The following is a 19,678-nucleotide window of genomic DNA, read 5'->3' as shown; positions in this document are numbered from 1 at the left end:
CACCCTTATCCACGCTAAATCAACCTCCTTGGGTGGAGGGGACCCTGCTATCCTCCTCATCAGCCCCAAGTATAGAAAAAGGAAGCGGGAAACAGGACTTGTCCCTTTCTACCACTCATCGTTCACCTTCCTCTGCCCAGGTGATGGGTGAGCACGGGGCTGGCAGAGCCATAGCTCTCCCATCGGTCACCTTGCACTGGAATGGGGAACTCGACCATCCTGTGCATCCCCTCTCCATGTTGCTTCTGGCACAAAAGGGGACCTGGGCAGGAACGCAAGGAAGCTCCATGGGTGGCTGAAGCCATCTGAGCTGCCACCAAAGGGGTGCCCAACCACATGTTGCACAAGGGCACCCCTCAAGAGCTCGGGGGCCGCGCAGATGGCTGAACAAAGGAGCTGAGACAGCCGGAATCTGGTAATCCTTCCCAGCACTGCCAGCTCCTTCGGGTGACTCTCCCCAGGTGCAACCCCATTCTGGCCATCACCGGCAATAGGACAAGTGCAGCAGCACAGGCACGGCCAGCGCTGTAGGAAGGCATCACCCTCTAGTGACACAAAGGCACTTTGCTTGGGAAAGTATCTGTGAACCCTCAGCACTGTATTGCCCAGGAATGCTTTGTGGCGGGGCTGAGCAAGTTTTCCTCCACTGAAATCATCCTGACCGAATGCTCCCTGATCACGAGCTATCCCAGGCGCTTTACTCCCCAAGGATAACCCTTTCCACCAATTAACCACGTCTGACCACCCTGCCGCTCTCCATCTCACATGGAAAAGCCTTTCTGAAACCCAACCCGACCACAGGCATGGAAAATTTCATCTTGGATCAGATGCCTGGCAGAGCTGTCTGCAACCAGATGGTGGGAACAGGAAGCCTGAGAATTGCCATTGTCATGGCAGTGTCAGAGCAGCCCGCTGTGGTCCCCAGCACCAGCTGTCCCCTGGGAAGAGATGGCAGCAGAGGTGGCAGGGACCACTCTCCTGGCTTGTGGGGAGCTTTGGACCAAGGTGGGCTGCACCCTTCGCGGCATCGGGCAGCAAAGCAGAGCTGAACCCACCAGCAGCAGCCCTGACCTGCTGTGTTAGCTGTCCCTGAGCTTCTCCAGCCACACCATCAGCTCTGCTGCTGCTCCAGCCATCTAGGAGGGGCTGTGTCCAAGGGGGGTGTGTGTGCGTGTCCTTCTGGGTGGCAGCTTCTCACATACTTGAAGCGTTCTTTTACCAATTCTTCAGCAAGCACACCAAATCCCAGGGATGCGTCAGGCTCTCGGGGTTATCAGCTCAGCCCTGAAAGGTCTCAGAAATGCTGCAGGTTCCCTTCTGGCTTTACGCTCATCAAGCAGGTATGGGACAAATGTAATCACAATCATCGACACTTGCAGCCCCAGAAGGCAGGGCAAATACTTTTATTTCTCTCCATTTGGAAACTGGTTTAAAGTAACAAAGCAAAAGCTCTCAAGCCTTCTCTGCTATCCGAGCTGGGTGGGAATGCTGCGAACATCACAGCTCAGCAATGCTGGCCAAAAGCCTGAAATCCTTATTTAATAAAGCCGATGTCGATACCTGCCTAGAGGGCTCTCTGGGAAGGGTCTGCCTGTTTGAGGCTCTTTCTGCCTCAACACACAAAGAAGTATCTTGTAGATAAACCTTGGACGTTTTTTCCCCCAGCTGCCAACCATCTGCTATGGTGAAGCAATACCGATGGTGAGCCCACTTTGCTTCCCTGTCTGATAGGGCAGCTACTCCCCTCTCCCATTCCCTACCAGCAACACTTGCTCCTCCTCCTCGAATCAGAAGAGAAGACTGCAATTTGGAGCTCACATTGCTCACCCATTCAGCCTGATACACCTAAACACAGGGGTCACCCACGTACGGCTGGGCTGGGTTTGCTGCCTCCGTGCCTGGCCCAGCCTCCCCCAGCTTAGTAAACGGCCTCACTGACACCGCAGGCTGTATGTGGCAGATTAACACCCTCCTCCGTCACCTCTCTCGTCCCAGCAAGCTGCGCAGCACTCATCTTGCTCTAAGGACTGGAGAGAGGCAGTATGATGCCCCCCAACCACCCCCCTGCTCTGGGGGTCTGCCTGCCCTAGGCTCTAAGGTTATCTAAGGGCCTCAGCTATTTCTTCTACAGCCAGGAACCTCTTCCTGACACAACATAAAGCAAATGCATTAACAGTCTATTCTTTAGAGAGAAGTCTGAAGAAAACTCTGGGAAGTAAACAGCAGATTTGCTCATTCAGGAAAAAGCCTTCTCCGACTCGGATTCCTTCTGTTGTAACTTCCGAATCAGCTCCAGTAAATTCATCTGTAAAGTCAGCTCCTGCAAAAGAAGACAGACATTTCTGCAAGAACAAGACGATCCCATTCCCTGCTGCAGGAAGCAGAAAGGACTGGTTTGTACCACCCACTCAAGAGCTACTAATCTTTGGGGAACAAAAGAAAAAACACACAAATACAAAGCAAAGCCTTCATCCTGTTTAAGCATTTCTATAAAATACCCAGTAATAATATCTTAAGAGATCTGCTGCAAACTGCAGCTGTCTTAGGAATCCCAGGGCTTTATAGTTCATTAAGGATTCAGAACGGCTCTTGCTTCTCGACCATGATTTAGCGATAAATGCAGTGAGGGCTGGCCAGTTCTGCAGGTTTCCGCTTCTGGAGCAGCCTCCAGGAGAGGGGCAGCAGTATGCCCTTGCACACACACAACCACACACCCCAGACGAGGCTCTCCAGGTCAGCACAGCTCCCTCCCCTCATCCTTCAGCAGCACCTTCAATGCCCTGAACCTTCTCCAGCACAGAAGGGCAGGAAGCAGGAGGGATTGCTTTGGGTACTCTCTGGGTAGAGCCTAAGCCATGTGCCACACACTGCTGTGCTGGAGCGTCAAACCCCCTCTAGGTATTTCATTCCTCATCAAAAACTCCTTTTTCATGACTGTAATTAAGTGAAGACCACAGTCTCCTGTAGTCACCAACATCAGCTTATGGTTTCCTTACCATCTGCTTGTTCTTTAGTTACATTTAGCTCACAAGCCATTTAGCAGAGACTATGTGGTGGAGTAGCTAATTCAGTGAACCCCGTTCCGTGACTCAGGCTTGCAGACATTACGTGATGGAAATAAAAATCTATTTTTGTAAAAATGTATCAACTGCCTAAGTGGGCATTTTATACAACAGACTGGGAGGAAACATATCAGCTGATGGGAAATGCATGGAGAACAGATTCCAGCAGTGATTTCTTACACGATGGTGGCATTCACATGTACAAGCCAAGGTCTGTGTCTGCTTTGCCAGCTATTGTAAAGGCAAACATAAACAAAACCCACCAAATAGGAACCCTGTTAAGAGTTATTACTTACAAAAATAACACAAGAGGCAGGGGCAGGAGGGGAGAGAAAGAGCTGCTTTCATTATACAGATGAGGAATAGCAGCACAGGAAAAATAAGAGGCTTGTTCAAGGCTACACAACCAGGAATCATGTGGGTTTTAGAAAATGCCTGTTTAACTAAGTTTAAGCCATCTTTTCTCACTAGTAGGTCTTTATCAAAGTGAAATTTAATCAGCTGAAAAAACAGAGTTAAGAACAGCCTGTTTCTGCATTCCCTGCAAACTTTTGTGGCCTTACAATGAGACCTTCAAAGTTTTATTTTTTCATTCCTGTGGTGGTGTTGAGACAACAGAGAAAAACCCAGGCGATTGCTCACAAGTTTTAAGAGCAGATGCACTGGGGAAACCAAGAACAATTTTCTAGTCACAGTCTGTGATCATCACCTCCAGCAAGTCACGTGCAAGAATTAACAAGATGCCTAATAAAGACTTCTTCAAGGCAATTTGTACAGCTAAGCTAGGTACAAAAGTGATAAACCTACGCAGTCATTTATTTTAGTATTATTCAGGCCCATTCAAGAGTCACAGGACTGCAGGCTGTTGGCACAGCGTTTCTTCCCTCCACACTGGGAAAAACATTGCAGAAAGCTGGGGATGCTGCCCCGTCTAATGGGTTTCTGCTCCTTCATTATGAACCTGGTACTAGGTCGGCCCAGGGCACATTGCCCACCAGCTGATGAGGCAAAGGACAGATCATTCTTTCTGACCCAGCCATTCAGGATTCATTAAGAGCAAGGTTATTCTGTAAAATGAAAATACTAATACAAGAGTACTGTCAGATCTTACACTCCTGCCTCAACACCAACCTGTGGGTTGGTGGTGATGTAGAAGCCAGACACCCCAGCCTTCTCCAGAGTGCTCTGTTGGTCTATCACTTTTTGGTCCAGCTCCAAGACTATCTTCTCATCCATCATTCGCTGTTCCTCTCGAATTCGTTGCTCCACGGCCTGAAAAAAAGATAACAGTAGACAAGGGGGAAAAGGTGGCATATCTGCTTCCCTCCTATCTTTTTCTCATCTCGGGTCTTTTACTGAAACCAAAGAGCAACTGAATCTTGAAGCACGCCTGCTCTCAAGAGTCCCAAGGACAGCAGAGGGCAGCAAGCACAGCCCCAGATCTTCCCTCCTCCACTTGCCATGACTTACAGCAAAGCTATCACTCCAGAAAATGCAGGGCATCGGGACCAGCCTGCTTTATGTATGTTTGGGGCCCTGAAAGACCACAAGCAACAGATCGGTATCTGAATGACTTTTCTTCATGAGCCAACGTCTGAGCAGCAGGCTACAGCTGAGCACTCCAGCAGCAGGGGCTCAAAAGAAGTCAGTAGTCTAAAAATTGTATACCCCTCACAGGACTGGCGAGGCTGAAGAAAGAATTGGAGAAGTAACATAGGCCACCAAAGCTCATCAAGGTGCCAGCTCGAATGCCTCCCTGTTCCCTGGACACTAACACACAGACCTGGAGCTGTAAAACCACAACCAAAGCCCATTTATTCACTAAAGGAGCTGAACTCCTCAAAAAAGTAACTTTGCAACAGGAAAGATGGTTTATTTTGTATTGACAACAGCAAGCTGAAGTCCCACTTGGGGCTACAGCACACTGGGGCTCTGGTTTTGGCAGACTGAGAATATTGTAAGGACTTTGCAAAATAGCTCCAACCAGCAGAACACAGCCCCCAGCTCCTCCTGCCTTGCCGACGTGTGCCTAAACCTCAGCAGAGAAATGTCTACATTGCCTCTGAAGAAGTGGAGCACAGCGACTGTGTGCTATGTCAAAGGCACGTTGGACATCAGGAGCAGTGGGCACGCTCTAGGAGCACTTACATGCTCAGCTAGCTGCAGAAAGGGGCACTGCTCGACAGTTCTGGAGGAAATCTCAACCTACCAGAAACTCTGCTGGAGAGGGGAGAGCAGAAGGATTGCGAAGAACAAGGACAGAGCCCAGCTCAAATAAAAAGCCACGTGTGTGTGGAGGCTAGGCAATACAACCTTACCAGGCTGCACTGAGCGACAGACTTCTTTTGCTAGCCACAGCGAAAGTCAGGAAGCATCAAATCCCATCTAAATGCAAAGGAAGACTCATTCTCTTGCAGGAAATAAATGGCACGAGTTTTGACATTTTACCCTTTGCAACACAGTAAACAGGCATGTGTTTAGCTGGAAATATTCACAAGGGTAAGCTATCCTCGCTGCGCAGAAAGGGAGAAATCAACAATGCGTGGGATTTCCTACAGCCGTGGCTGGGCAAAGCCATCCGACAGGGGAGCGGAAAGCCCGTGCACTGCTACAAGTCCTGGGGAAAATCCCAAATTCGAATGACAGAGGTCTCAGCCCTGAACACTCTGGGAAAAGCACGGAGGTTTGTCTACAGCATGGACATAGCAGCGGCTGTCTGCAAAAGGCCCCACCTAAATGAAGAGCAGTTATTACTTAAATGGAGCAGGAGCTGCCTCATATAACCTTTCTTGGATGTATGGCAGTCAATTAGCATCTTACATTTCTAATTATGTCCATAGGTTTGAGAAAGCTTTGCAGAACTTGCTGTTAAGGAGGATGCAGGACTTTGATCTACCAGCAGATTACCATACATCAGCTACTCCACAGAAAACACCTGGGACAGGATCTTATTAGAATATATGTGAATAGATTCAAGACAACTTAAGCCTCAATAAAAGGTGAGGTAGAGGGGCTAATTGCCTCCTTCAGTATGGGATGCTAATGAACCTAAGAAAGCTCTGTCCTTACACTTTCTTCAGTCTAGAGGCTCTCTGTGGAAGATACAAAAGGATGCAAATCCCTCATTCCCTAAAGACTTTCCTTCCTTCCAGCCACCCCGGGGGAAGGAGGCACCACACCATCATCTCCTCTACTTACTGTGCTGGAGGAGTGACTTACCATGGGTTTGAAGAAAAATAGATTTAAGTGCCTACACTCTGTTTAGGGTTGGCACCTGATACTGGGCTACAGAAAAGTGCCAAAATCTTGGAAAAAACTAAGGCTTAAACACAAGCTTTTGCTTCAGCTCTGGTGGCTGGCGACCCTGCATGATAGACAAAGCCTTTCTAAATGCTATAGGTTCCACTAAGAAGCCAGACATCTGGAAACTACATCTTGTGTTACCTCTCCTGGAAGGTCAATCTCAAGCTATCTTGTGGGAGCTGGTCTTTGAAACCTTTAAACACAGAGGGCAGCTCCGATTAGACACATACCAATTGTTACCGAGATGATCGATCTATTTCTCCCAAAATGCTCTACAGCAGAAATATCAGAGGATAAAAAAGGGGAAGAAGTAACTCTAGTACCTGGCAGAGGAAAACAGAAGAGGAAAGCAGAGTGAAGGCAGAAGGAAGATATTGCACATCATGTAAGACATGGAGAAACAATGCATAATGAATGGTCTACTTAATGAATGAAGACTATATTGAAAATGCTTTAAAACAGGCATATAGATTATTACTTGCTGTAAGTCTACGGTATTTAGAGACAGAAGTAACAGGGACAGCTAGAAGAGGTCCAGCCTGGCTTTAGTCACCTTGATAGGAAATGAGGGATCTGGCAACACCAAGTCAAGAGATCCAGCAGTGAGTTCTTGTCATGGGCAAAGGTCAGGAAAGAGGCTGTATTTAAACAGTTATATTTGTCCTACGTGGAGTAAAATAACTTCACCCCTACATTTAAACTCCATCAATTAAGATAACTAGCTACTTGTAGTTTCTTTTACCTTATAAAACTGCTTCTATCTTATCGCCAATGTAAGGTAAGTCCTTTGGGACTGAACCTACTGCCTGTGCTGAAGTGCCTTTCCCAAATGCCTCAGGATGCTCACAGAAACTATTTCTGTGCTTACTGTACCTCAAGGTAGTTCCTCCTTATCAGTGCCACTAAGTAAAATACATTCATTTTTTTAGTATTCTCTGCTTTCTACTTGCTGTGACGTAATGGCAGACTTCACATACCTTGCTCTCTACCCGTATGCGGGCTTCAACCCATCAAATAACAAAGAATTGTTAAAGCGTTGTAGAGAGCATCGGTCTTTCGGAGTGTGCTCCTGAACTTCCAGAATTCTTGGATCACACGTGGACTGCAGCTATCCCAGATGGCAAGAGCCTGGGCCTCAGTGCTTGGGGGGATAGAGGGCATAGCAAAAGAAGGGGACCCCCAGGTCAGGGTGGGGAGCCTAGGGTGGTGCTAGCAAGACCAGACTGGATGGCTGGCAGCTCCCGAGGTTGCAGGGTGGCAACGAGTTCAACCCTCTGGAGATGCCTTGATGTTGCTGCGATGCAGGAGTGGTCCTACAGCAAAGGGGCTGTGAGCCCCCTGGGGAAGGGACCCCCCTGGGGAAGGGACACAGCCCCTGCACCAGGGGAGGGCTGTACCCGGCCTGCCCCCCCCTCACCTCCATCTCCCGCTGCTGGGCTGCACGCAGGAGCGGCAGGTTGTGGGGCCTGCAGCACTGCTGGGCTTCTTTGTGCCGGTGGAAGAGCTCCTGCTTCAGTCCTGCGACAGGGAGACAGGGATGGGTGGCGGGTCACGGCACACTGCCACCATGTCCCCTCCCTCCTCGCTATGTGGGCCCAGCCCAGTGTCCCACCCCCCTCTGTGCCCCCCCACAACCTGCCCCCCAGTGTCACCCCCTGCCCCCCAGATGCCCCAGGCTTGCCTCGCCTCCACAGTGCCCTCACTGCCCCCCACCCCAGTGCCACCACCATCTGCTCCCCCCCAGCATCCCAAGGCTACTCCCAGTGTCCCCATCACCATCCCTCAGTGCGCTGGGCATCCCCCCAGCGTCCCTGGGCTGTGCCCCTCAGGGCCCATCCCCATGGTTTCGGGTATGCCCCGTCATGCCCCACCCCCCAGCCCCCCAAGCCCTGGGCCTGCCCCCCCCCCATTCCCCCCCATGCCCTGGGCATGCCACCCCCTGGGCCCCCCCCCATATCCTGGGCCTGCCCCCCCTCCATGTCTCCCCCCAAACCCTGGGCCTGCCCCTCTCCATGCCCAAGCCCATGCCCTGGGCCTGCCCCCCTCAATGTGCCCCCCATGTCCCGCCAAGTCTTGGGCCTGTGTCCCCCCCCCACATCCCCCCCATGCCCTGGGCCTGTCACCCCCCATGTCCCCGCTATGCCCTGGGCCTGCGCCCCCCCCCCGTCCCCGCCATGCCCTGGGCCTGTCCCCCCCCCATGCCCCCCTCCCCCGCTCCCTGCAGCCTCCTCACCCCCTGCCCCCCCGCGGCGCTCCCCACCTCCCCCCGCCCCCCGCCGCCGGCCCGCACCGCGGTGCTCGCTGTGCAGCTGCAGCCGCTGGCTGTAGAGGTTCTTCTCGGTGAGGTGCTGGATCTCCAGCAGGCCCTGCACGATCTCGAACACGGTCCCGTCCAGCAGCGCCAGTGCCAGGTCGCTCAGCGTCGTGTAGGACAGCCGCTGTTGGCAGGGGCTGCGGGACCGGGTCAGCACCGGCACCGGCTCGGTACCGGCTCGGTGCCGCCCCCCGCCGCCCTGCGCTCACCTGGGCAGCGCCTTCACCAGCGCCTGCAGCTCCGACAGCAGCCGGTAGTGCCGCTCCTGCTGCCGGGACAACTGCTCCGCCGCCGCCGCCTCGTACCCCCCGGGCCCGCCGCCGCCGCCGAACCGCTCCATGGCCCCGCCGTGCGCGTCCCCGCCGCCACCCGCCGCGCCCTGCGCATGTGCGCGCCCCCGCCACACCCCGTCCTGCGCATGTGCGCGGCCCCGCCCCTCGGCGCCGGGAGCGCGCCCGAGCCCGAGCGCCGCCTTCCCCCGGGCCCTTGTGCCGGGTCGCGGTGGCGCCCTGCGGCTGGCGGGGCCGACCGGGCACAGCGCACCGGGCACCGCGCACCGGGCACCGGGCACTGCTCACCGGGCACCGCGCACCGGGCACTGGGCACTGCACACCGGGCACCGCGCACCGGGCACCGGGCACTGGGCACTGCGCACTGCTCACTGGGCACCGCGCACCGGGCACTGGGCACCGGGCACCGGGCATCGGGCACTGCACACCGGGCACCGCGCACCCGGCACTGGGCACTGCGCACTGCTCACTGGGCACCGCGCACCGGGCACTGGGCACTGCGCACCGTGCAGCAGGCACCGCGCACCGGGCACCGGGCACTGCTCACGGGGCACCGCGCACCGGGCACCGGGCACTGGGTACTGGGCACTGTGCACCGGGCACTGCGCACCGGGCACCGCGCACCGGGCACTGGGCAGTGCACACCGGGCACCGCGCACCGGGCACCAGGCACTGGGCACTGCGCACTGCTCACTGGGCACCGCGCACCGGGCACTGGGCACCGGGCACCGGGCATCGGGCACTGCTCACCGGGCACCGCACACCCGGCACTGGGCACTGCGCACTGCTCACTGGGCACCATGCACCAGGCACTGCGCACCGGGCACCAGGCACTGGGCACCGCGCACTGCTCACCGGGCACTGCACACCGGGCACTGCTCACCAGGCACTGCGCACCGGGCACCACGCGCCGGGCACTGGGCACTGCTCACCGGGCACCGCGCACTGGGCACTGCTCACTGGGTACCGTGCACCGGGCACTGCACACCGGGCACTGGGCACTGCTCACCGGGCACCGCGCACCGGGCACCGGGCACTGGGCACTGCGCACTGCTCACTGGGCACTGCGCACCGGGCACTGCACACCGGGCACCGGGCACTGCTCACTGGGTACCGTGCACCGGGCACTGCACACCGGGCACTGGGCACTGCTCACCGGGCACCGCGCACCACGCACCGGGCACCGGGCACCGGGCACTGCGCACTGCTCACTGGGCACCGCGCACCGGGCACTGCGCACTGGGCACCGGGCACTGCTCACCGGGCACCGCGCACCCGGCACTGGGCACTGCGCACTGCTCACTGGGCACCATGCACCAGGCACTGCGCACCGGGCACCAGGCACTGAGCACCGCGCACTGCTCACTGGGCACTGCACACCGGGCACTGCTCACCAGGCACTGTGCACCGGGCACTGGGCACCGCTCACCGGGCACTGCACACCAGGCACTGGGCACCACGCACCGGGCACCGCTCACCAGGCACCACACACGGGGCACTGCGCACCGGGTGCTGGGCACCGCGCACCGGGCACTGCTCGCTGGACACCATGCACTGGTCACCAGGCACCGGCGGGAGGTCTCCTGGTTTCCCTCCAGCCCATCACACTGGGTGCGCCGGGAGCACGTCCCCACCCCATCTGAAAATGTTTTAACTGACTTTATCCAAAGCGTGTCCAATGGGGTTTGAGTGACCCTACAGGGTGACTGCTGCGGCCAAAAACGCAGTGACCCCCGGTGTCACCGCCATCGGAGGGGTTTCACTCTCCAGGTCCTTGGCTTCACGGTCTCATTCCAGCCCACGAGCTGGGGACCATTCCCCACGGACACCCTGCTGGAGCCAAGCCAGGCAACGTCCAGGGGTTCTCTGGGGAGCCCTGAGAAGGGCGAGACCCCTGGGCTGCCAGGGTCCCTCCTGATTCCTTAACACACCCGGGGTTTAAGTGCATTTTGACTTCAGACGTGTCTCCGGCATGGCAATGGCTTATCCGCTCGGGATGGCAATGGCTTTGCTGCTGGTGAGCACTCAAGTGCAGGTAATGAGATCAACTCGAGTCGCAAATTCATTTCAGTCACACGCATAGAAAAGGTTCCTGGCTTGAATTAGCAAAATGAAAGATCCCCTGAAATGTATTAAAAATGCCTTAAAAGTATTGGTTTTAATATGACTTCAAAGCCGACAAAAGCTGTTCTGCCTGCTGGAGGGGAGTAGAAATGGCCGTGTTGGAGAAGAACACGGGGCATCCCCAGGCAAATGGGATATCCCTAAAGTATTCTTGGATATAAACCATCCCTTTCCCCTCCTCCCCAGGTTGGTCACCTCGGATTTCCACCTAAGCATCTCCAGATCCCAAGTGCTGGAGAGGCTTTGGGTGGGCTGATTGCAGGTCCCTGCACCTCTCAGCTGCTTAGACCACTGCCTTGTAGAGTTAACCCTGCCGTGTCTGTCTGTCCTGCCTGCTCCTCCCCCAGCTTGGCTGCGATGTCCCTGTATTTTGAACAGACAAATCACCCCAGCCCCAGCCTTGGGAACCACCAAGAGGTTTCTGCCGTGCCGGAGCGGCTGGAGGCAGAGCCGTGGCTCAGAGCCCAGGTGGCTGCAGCCTGCTCAGCTGCTGGGGAAGGGGAAAAAAGGGTCTTTTAATTAAAAGCTATTAGGTGTGCTGCTCAGCTCCGACTGGGGCAATACGAAAGACCAGGATAAAAGCATCCCCGATGCTTGCCATCCTCCGTGACGAAGATTTGACAGCACCTTTTGCTGAATATCCTGCTCTGGGTGTCACCTGAAGCCAGGGTTTTGCTGTCCCAGGGTATTTCCCCAGCAGGAAAACCAAAATCCCTTCGGCAGGTGTGGATACTTGGGTACGGTGGCCAAGACTTCAGCTGGTACCAGCACAGGATCAGGCAAGCTGCCTGCCTCCGACGTGACTGCCTGCACTGGTGACAACCTAAATGCAACCTGCCTCGTCCCCTCCAAGTGTCACAGCCCCATCGTTGTGGCATCGAGCAGACCCTGCCTTGGTCTTGCTGCCTTCACTGCCTCGCTGGGGCTTCTGCTCTCTTCCCAAGGCTGTTTTACGGGGGAGCTGAAGCCCAGCGGTGCCTGGGCATGGGGAAGGTTGTCTCAACCCCAGACCTTGAGCAGCAGGGTCTTGACCTTGACACTGAGCAGCACCAGACTGGAGGGAAGAGACCATGCGTGAGGCTTGGAGGGCCAGCACGGCCATGAGCTGTGCACAGCAGCCGTGGGGTGCCTGCGCACAGCTGTGAGCAGAAAGGGGGGCAGCCAGGCAGACAAGGGACTCAGCCCAGGGAAGAGGGGAGCACGTTCCCAGCGACAAGCTCCAGCAGTGCCAGCGAAGGAGCAAGGCACAATCCGGTGCCTTTGCACCCCTACCGAAGGCATTGCGGCAAAGCCGGCAGAGGGAGGGCAGACGCTGGGACCTCCGCTCCGCCACGGACATTCCTCTCCCTTCCTTTGTGCTGCAGGAAATCTGCGCTTCCTCCCTTCCCAGCGCTGCTCCCCGCTCAATTGCTACCAGATGTGGGTCCCATGCGCTTCTCATTAGCCTGGCAGGCTCCAGGCGCTGCCTTCTGCAGGCTGGCGGGCTGGGGTCTGCAAAGGCTGGGCTTTTGGGGGACCTGGTGCAGATCTCCAAGCCCGTGTGCACACCACGAGGTAGCTGGCCCTGTTTCAGGTGGTGCTCACACTGCCTTTATTGCTGGACCAGGATGCTGGCAGTGATGCAGGGCAAACTCACTGTGGTGGATGCAGCCGGAGCTGGGGGACCAGGGTGCTTTGCTGGGACTAGCATGAGTGCCATGGGGACAGAGGGACAAGGGGCTTTGAGATGGCAGAAGAAGCTCAGTGAGCTGAACTGCAGCTGGGTCACCCACTGGGGACAATCTGCAGCTCCAGGTGGGGTCTAGGAGCGTGGGGGAGGTGGGTGGGTGGCATGCATGGGGACTGAGGCTGGACAGCACAGGTGACCCAGTGGTGTCCCGTGCTCCATATGCCCCAAGTGGTCCAGGCAAGGGAGCACATCATGATGTGGAATGTGCATGAGGCTCCTGGGTTGTGGGCTCAGGTTGGAGTAGGGGAGTCCCTGACCAGGTGAGGGTCAGAAACAACCCTGCAGTTGGCTCATGATGTCCAGGAAGAGCCTTAACCTGGCTTGGACTGAACTATGGAGGGACAAACAGAGCGAGAAAGCTCCTTCTGTCCTTCCTCACCCTGCCGTCCCCACCACGGAGCTTACCTGGGCAAGTGGGGCTGGGGAAGAGCCCAATGGGACCTGCACATGCTCCAGCCACATCGCTGCTGCAGCTGCTGCTGGCTCATGTGCACAAAGCAATGTGTCCCACTGGGCAGGATGAGGCTGCATCTGGGTGCTCATGGCCATGAGGAGCACCAGGAGAGTGGGATGCTCCTTGCCTCAGCGCAGAGGGAGTCGTAATCCTGGCCTGCTGCTTCTTCTCAAGCCCCCAAACCAACCGTGGGGCTTTCCTCATGCTGCTGGTGCAGATGCAGAGGTGGGTAGTAGAAGCAGGGGGACAAGCACATGTCATAGGATGGAGCCCATGCCCTGGCTTGGGATGTGCAGGAACATCCAGAGGGCCAAAGGACTCTGTTTCCCATTGGAGCCACTCATCTCAGCCCTGAGTGAAGGGTCCCTGTGGAGTTCAAGCTTCTTGCACTCACCTGCAGGGAGAATATCTTCCAGGATGGAGAGACTTGCAGAGGTGTCCACTGCCCATTTAGGGAAGGGATGCCTGGATATTACCTTCCCCCAAACAGCACTTCTACATGTTCAGAAATGCTGGAAAACAGCATTTTTATGGTCTTGCTGCACCCTGACTCAAACAGAGACGGCAGCGGGAGCTGAGCACCCACGTGCATGGAGCAGGACAGCTTGTTTTCTCAACTGGAGCACATGGCAATTAAGAATAATTCTCCAGAGAAACCCGAGTGCAAACCCAGCCACAGGAGACATCTGCCCAACCCTGGTATCCCTACGGGAGAGCCGCCACGTCACCATGGCTCTGAGTCACCGCTCTGGAGCTGGGAGCTCCCCTGACAGCCACTCAGCCTTTGGAGAGCGTGGTTTCACCAGGCAGCCAGCTGTCACTGAAAGAGGCTGATGCACTGCGGCTTTTGCACCAAACGTGGCTTTATTGCTTTTACTGTGGGGCCAGGGAAAAGGCAGCATCGTCTGGGGCTTGGACTGGGAGCAGGCGAGCATCCCACCAGCAGCTCTGCTCTCTGTGGCATGGCTATGGATTGGATTGGCTGTGCCAGAGCCGGTGGTTTGGCAGTGGCTCAGCCCAAGCCCCGGTGCACTTGGTTAGTCCCTGGCTGGTACCCAAGCTGGGGATAGAGCCAGGTTGCTTCCAGAGCAGCAAACCCCCTGCAGGGCCAGGTCTCAAGGTGGCTCCTCTCCTCAGGGCTCGATCCTACTCTCCTCACCCAGCTTGGTTTGGATGGTTTCCCAGAGTCTCCTCCAGCTCCTCCTTGGACCCTCCAAGAGCTGCACCAGCTCCCTGCACCCATGGGGAAGGGGCTCCCAACACCAGCCTCCCAACTCCATCCTGCACTGGGTGCGTGGTCACCCACCATGGTGGCTTCGCTGCTTGCCCCCAGCCTCCTCTCTTCCTTTTTTGAGCCACTTTAACCTTGTGCCTGACCTAAGTGTCACGCACGCTTGTCCCCTGGGCGAGGGAAACGCATGGCTGGGACCACCGGAGCCTCACAGCCTTGGGCTCACTGGATTTATTCTAATTTAAACACTGCGGAGTAAAAGTGTTTCCCCTGCTCTGGCCTCTGGAGCTGAATATCTGAACGGGAATTTCACCCCTGAGCTGCAGCTAAAATAAGATCTGGATCGAGGTGGTCGCTGGCTCTTGGTGGTGCCGGGTGAAACCTCCATGCTCCCTTCCTGACCGGCTGCTGACACGGCCAGTGGAGCAAGGGCTACCGAGCTGGAAAAGCTGGGTTTGCCCTGCTAGGAGGAGCATACATCATCAGAAATGTGTCAGAAAACATTGCTGGGCTTCAGTTGTCTGGGCTGAGCATCCATGGGGACTTAGAGGAAATGCTGCACACACATGCTGACTGCACATCCTTCCCCAGGAGGAGATGCAGATGGTCAGCCAGGGTGAACTCATGTTAGTTGTGGCCCTGCAGCCCAGGAGCTCCTCATGTCTCCACTCCCTGCAGAGTAGAGGGGTTGTCAGGTCTGTGTGATGCGGGGTGACAGGTCTAGACCACCCTGTGAACACCCTGGTCCTGCCTGCGTGGCCCTGCCTGGTGAGCCTGGGTTTGCTCTGGGCGAGAGATGGGAGCTGCATCCCCTGCACGCTGCTGGAGGGTCTCCCAGCTGGCTGGCACGGATGCTCTGGGGCCACTGCATGACGCTTTATACCTGGGAGGGAGACAGGGCAAGAGAGAAGAAGTGTATGGGCTTGGCTGTGAGTTATGTGTGGGGGCCACAGGCTCCAAGGGGTGAAGCAGTGCAGAGGGTGTAAGGGACACAAGGGATACAGCAGGCTGCAAGGGATGCAAGGGTTGCAGTGGGCTGCAAGGGGTGCAAAGGGTGCAGTGAGATCTAAGGGGTGCCATGGGCTGCAAGGGGTGCAAAGGGTGCAGTGAGATCTAAGGGGTGCAGTGGGCTGCCAGGGGTGCAAAGGGTGCAGTGAGATCTAAGGGGTGCAGTGGGCTGCCAGGGCTGCAAAGGATGCAGTGAGATCTAAGGGGTTGCAGTGGGCTGCCAGGGGTGCAAAGGGTGCAGTGTGATCTAAGGGGTGCAGTGGGCTGCCAGGGGTGCAAAGGGTGCAGTGAGATCTAAGGGGTTGCAGTGGGCTGCCAGGGGTGCAAAGGGTGCAGTGAGATCTAAGGGGTGCAGTGGGCTGCAAGGGGTGCAAAGGGTGCAGTGAGATGTAAGGGGTGCAGTGGGCTGCCAGGGGTGCAAAGGATGCAGTGAGATCTAAGGGGTGCAGTGGGCTGCCAGGGGTGCAAAGGGTGCCATGGGATATAAGGGATGCAAGAGGTGCAGTGGGCTGCAAAGAATGCGATGGGCTGTGGCAGACTGCAGTCAGCCCCTTCCATCCCTGGGCCTGGGGCTGCCCACTTGCCAGCTGTGCCCCTCTATTTCAGCAGCCTGACTTTTGGGGAAGGACAGCGACCCAAACTTGTGGGTCCCATCTTCTGGGCTAAGGGCTGCTGCAGGGGCTCCCTCTTGCCGTACCCCCCCAGTCACCATGCTAGCAGGGGACAGCTTCAGGCCACGCTCCCTTCCCCTAAAACTATTGTCAGGGTCTTCAAACACCCCAGGGGGACCAAACCCCTGTCCCACCAAGGCGGCTGCTGCTCCTCACCTGCAGACAAGGCGCCTATTCAGCCCTGCGCCCCAACCCGTCGCCCCTGCATCCTGTGCAGCGCTGCGGGGGGAGCACGGCCAGCCCCCAGCAGCAGCCAAGGCCGATCATGTGGCTCCTAATGAAATCCAGACCCTGGCAGAGCGATGACATTGCGCCGTGATTTGTGCTCCCACACAGACTAAACAAGGCCAGGCGTGTTACAGCGTGTGGCCGGGCCAGCACAGGCGCGGGGATAAATCAGGTAGCGGCGGTGCGGATGCCTCTGCCTATCTTCTGCCTAATTATTCTTCCTCTCCTGCTTAGAGCACTTGGATGTGAGCGCACACAGGCTTTCCATGCAAAAATAGGGATTTTTCCCAAATGATGCCAGACAGAGCTTCCAGAGGTTGGAATAAAAGCTCAGGCTCTTGGATCTGCTCAGAGATGGCTCGGTGTGCTAGAAATGCATTTGCAGCCCCAAAGCGCTGCAGCTGCCGAGCTTCGTCCCTTTGGTCTGTGCAGTTCGTTATGACCAGGGATTAATTGGTGCCCTGGATCACATGCAAATGCTCCCGGTACTCCACTGGGTGAGGGAGAGTCTTAAAATGGAGCCAAAGTGGGTTTGCTCGGCGGGCTGCCCAGGGAGGTGTTGCACGCATGCCCGATGCCTGCCAAGTGGGGGGCTCCAGCTGCAGCCCCCCACGGTGCCCTGGGGCTCCTCAGGGCACAGCACCATCTCCTCCCCAAATGGCACATTCACATGCACCCCAGCCTTTAGGCTGGAGGATTGAGGTGCTGCAGAGGGTCTCCTGGAGACCCCGATGAGCTGGGGGCATGTCCCCAGTTTGAAGCCCACCCTTCAGCTTGGTCCGCGCAGAGGACAGGGCAGAGAATTGTGACCGTGGCCTTTTGCCCAGCCCTGGGTGCCTGTCAGTGGGGACAAAATGGCTTTAGAGAGGTGCCAGGTCCCAGTTGCAGAGCCTGGGGCTGCTGCTGGGCTCTGAACGGTGCAGGGAGGGCAACCCCTCACTGGACACCCCGCTGCCTTGCTCCCCCAACAGGTCCATGCTGAGACACCCCCGCACCTGTGGCTCCCTGAACCCCACATCCTCCAGGAGATGCCCAGCCTCGTGCCTGTTGGATTCAGGGTCACAAAGACCCACTCTGTGGGCACCGTGTCGGGGGGTGCCCGGGTGGCACTGCCATGGGGCCAGCGGTGATGGGGCTGGCACGCGGATGCTGCAGGCTGGGGGCAACCTCAGCCCAGCCTGTCCATCCTCACCTTCAACTCCTGGAGCTTCAATAAATATGTAAGTATAGATGTGCGTGTGGATATACACATATATATGCATATATAAAAATAAATACATAAAAATATATGTGTGTGTATATAGCTATACTTCATGTACTTATATATTCTTTTATATATATATATATATATATATATATATATATACACTTATACATTTATAAATATGTATTATGTACTCCAGGAGTATATAGGAGAGTGTGTGTGCATGTATAAGAAAATGAGTATATATACATTTAAAAAATTTACCCCCAGAGTGTATAGGAGTGTGTGTGTATATATATATTTTTATATATACATATATATGTGTATGTATATTTTACACATATAAATCTATATATGTATTTCCATATGTGTGTATATATATTAAAATGCACATACTCCTGGAGCATATGTTTATATTGATGTCCTGTGTCTTGTGTGGCATCTCGGGCACAGGGAAAGGCTGCAGTGACAAAGCTGCCCCCCCACAGCCCTCCGTGGGGGAAAAGGCTGCGAACAGCCACAGAAAGGCTCCGTCACCCCCAGGGAAAGCTGTAGGTGTCGGTTCAAGGTGTTCGTGCCACCCCAGGGCTAGTGGCACAGGGTCCCAGAGCCACCACCCCTGCTCATGGGGACCGCTGGCACAGCTTTCTCCTCCCTGCCGGGGGGCTGGCACACTGGAGCAGAGCTGGTGGGCAGAGGGTGCACGTGCAAGCAGGAGATGGTGGCTTGCAAAAAGGCTGCTATTTATTGTGACTCAGATGCCACCAGAGTCCTCCAGGGATGCTGATGTTGCTGCCGGTGGCTGCGGTGAGGAATGTGAGATGGTTTTGGTGGTGTGGCAGTGGCTGCTTCTCTTTGGGGGTCCCAGTTTGTGGGGTGATTACTCAGCGCAGCTGCAGGGAGCCCCATGCCAGCTGGATGCTGGATGTCACCCACTCAGCCAGATGACATTCCAGTGCCCCCAGCCTGGCCATCCCTGGAGCCAAGGGTCCTGGGGAAGGCAACCAAAGACCATTGAATCCACTTTGGGGAGCAAAGAAGGAAAGAGCCATTTCCCCACGTGTAACGTACCCAGATGAAGCCACTACATGAAATGTCAGCTGAATATATATTTATATCCCTATAATCCTGGCTTGTGCTGGTGGAGCTGATGGAGCTCCCCAAGCCCCTTGCAATCCCCCCTCCAGCATGAAACACCCCTGGTGCTGCCATCCCCCCTCCCTAGCGAGCATTGAGAGAGAAATTTCCTATGTAATTTCGGGAGCCTGTTGCCTCATGCATGTTTTGTTCTCATTGGAGTTTCCCTTCCGAGTTTATTTTTGGTAGGGCCTGAAATAGGAAATGAACTGTTGGCAACAGGCTCGCTTTTATCGCTGCTTGCCGGCCCAGCCAAAACAAATGTGCCGTTGTCCAACCCAACGGCTCGTTCTTCAGTTTGGGAAATTGGGATGAAATGGGAAGAAGATCAGTGTTACAGTGTTGGTGGAGAAGAGGATGGACCACAAGGGCCACTGCGCTTCTCTGCTTCCCCTGGACGAGGTGCTGGTGGAGAGGAGGGCTGGTGGCCGCTGGGCAGGTCCTGCTCCACCACAGCATCTCCTGCCAGCCTCATCCACTGCTCCTCCATATCCTTAGTCAAGCCATCACGTTGTCACCCAAAGCCTGACCTGTCTGTCAGGGAAGGTGGCTTCTGCTCCATCTCGGGGACACAGAAGACCTGGTTTTGCTCCACATGATGATTTCCTCCTGTGATTGGGTTCGGCTGGTTTTTCCTTGAGGTCAAAGCTTCCTGCACAACCAAGAGAGCGGTGGAAAGTGGCTCAGAAAGGCAAGTGTATTTATGCTATGTATGGTCTTTCTGGTGGCACACACAGCTGCAGGGGAAATTGTTTTATGGTTTTCAGCCTCTGCTGCTTTGTGGACCCCTAAACAAAGTCCCCTGATGGTGCCTGTTGCAGGATGCTGTCAGTCAGAGAGAACCAAAGTACAGCGGCAGGAGGAAAGCCTGCAGGCCCTGGCAGGATGCTTGGAAAACAGGTTCACAGTCACATTATGTGGAG

At 55.8% G+C, this 19,678-nt stretch overlaps 1 protein-coding gene across 1 annotated transcript; it reads right to left on the bottom strand.

Moving 5' to 3' along the window:
- Window positions 1–1,368: 1,368 nt before the first annotated feature.
- On the bottom strand, window positions 1,369–9,050 carry DGCR6L (DiGeorge syndrome critical region gene 6 like). Its single transcript, XM_040607419.1, has 5 exons — window positions 8,889–9,050; window positions 8,656–8,816; window positions 7,783–7,883; window positions 4,194–4,334; window positions 1,369–2,320 (listed from the first exon to the last, which is right to left on the bottom strand). The coding sequence occupies exons 1-5, from the start codon at window positions 9,017–9,019 to the stop codon at window positions 2,237–2,239; spliced, it is 618 nt and encodes a 205-aa protein (XP_040463353.1). The 5' UTR covers window positions 9,020–9,050; the 3' UTR covers window positions 1,369–2,236.
- Between the last annotated feature and the right edge of the window lie 10,628 nt (window positions 9,051–19,678).

The sequence above is a fragment of the Falco naumanni genome, chromosome 1 (assembly GCF_017639655.2).
Source record: "Falco naumanni isolate bFalNau1 chromosome 1, bFalNau1.pat, whole genome shotgun sequence".
Classification (NCBI taxonomy): Eukaryota; Metazoa; Chordata; class Aves; order Falconiformes; family Falconidae; genus Falco; species Falco naumanni.
Note: the sequence above shows the minus strand (reverse complement) of the source record. Positions and strands in the feature narration are given on the sequence as shown.

Bases quoted from the DNA above. Each gene is read 5' to 3' on its own strand.
- DGCR6L (XM_040607419.1), bottom strand. From the start codon at position 9,019: ATGGAGCGGTTCGGCGGCGGCGGCGGGCCCGGGGGGTACGAGGCGGCG. The intron at 8,817-8,888 runs GTGAGCGCAGGG...CCGGTCCCGCAG, and splicing joins CTGGTGAAGGCGCTGCCCAG to CCCCTGCCAACAGCGGCTGT. The intron at 2,321-4,193 runs GTTGGTGTTGAG...CTTCTTTTGCAG, and splicing joins ACATCACCACCAACCCACAG to GAGCTGACTTTACAGATGAA.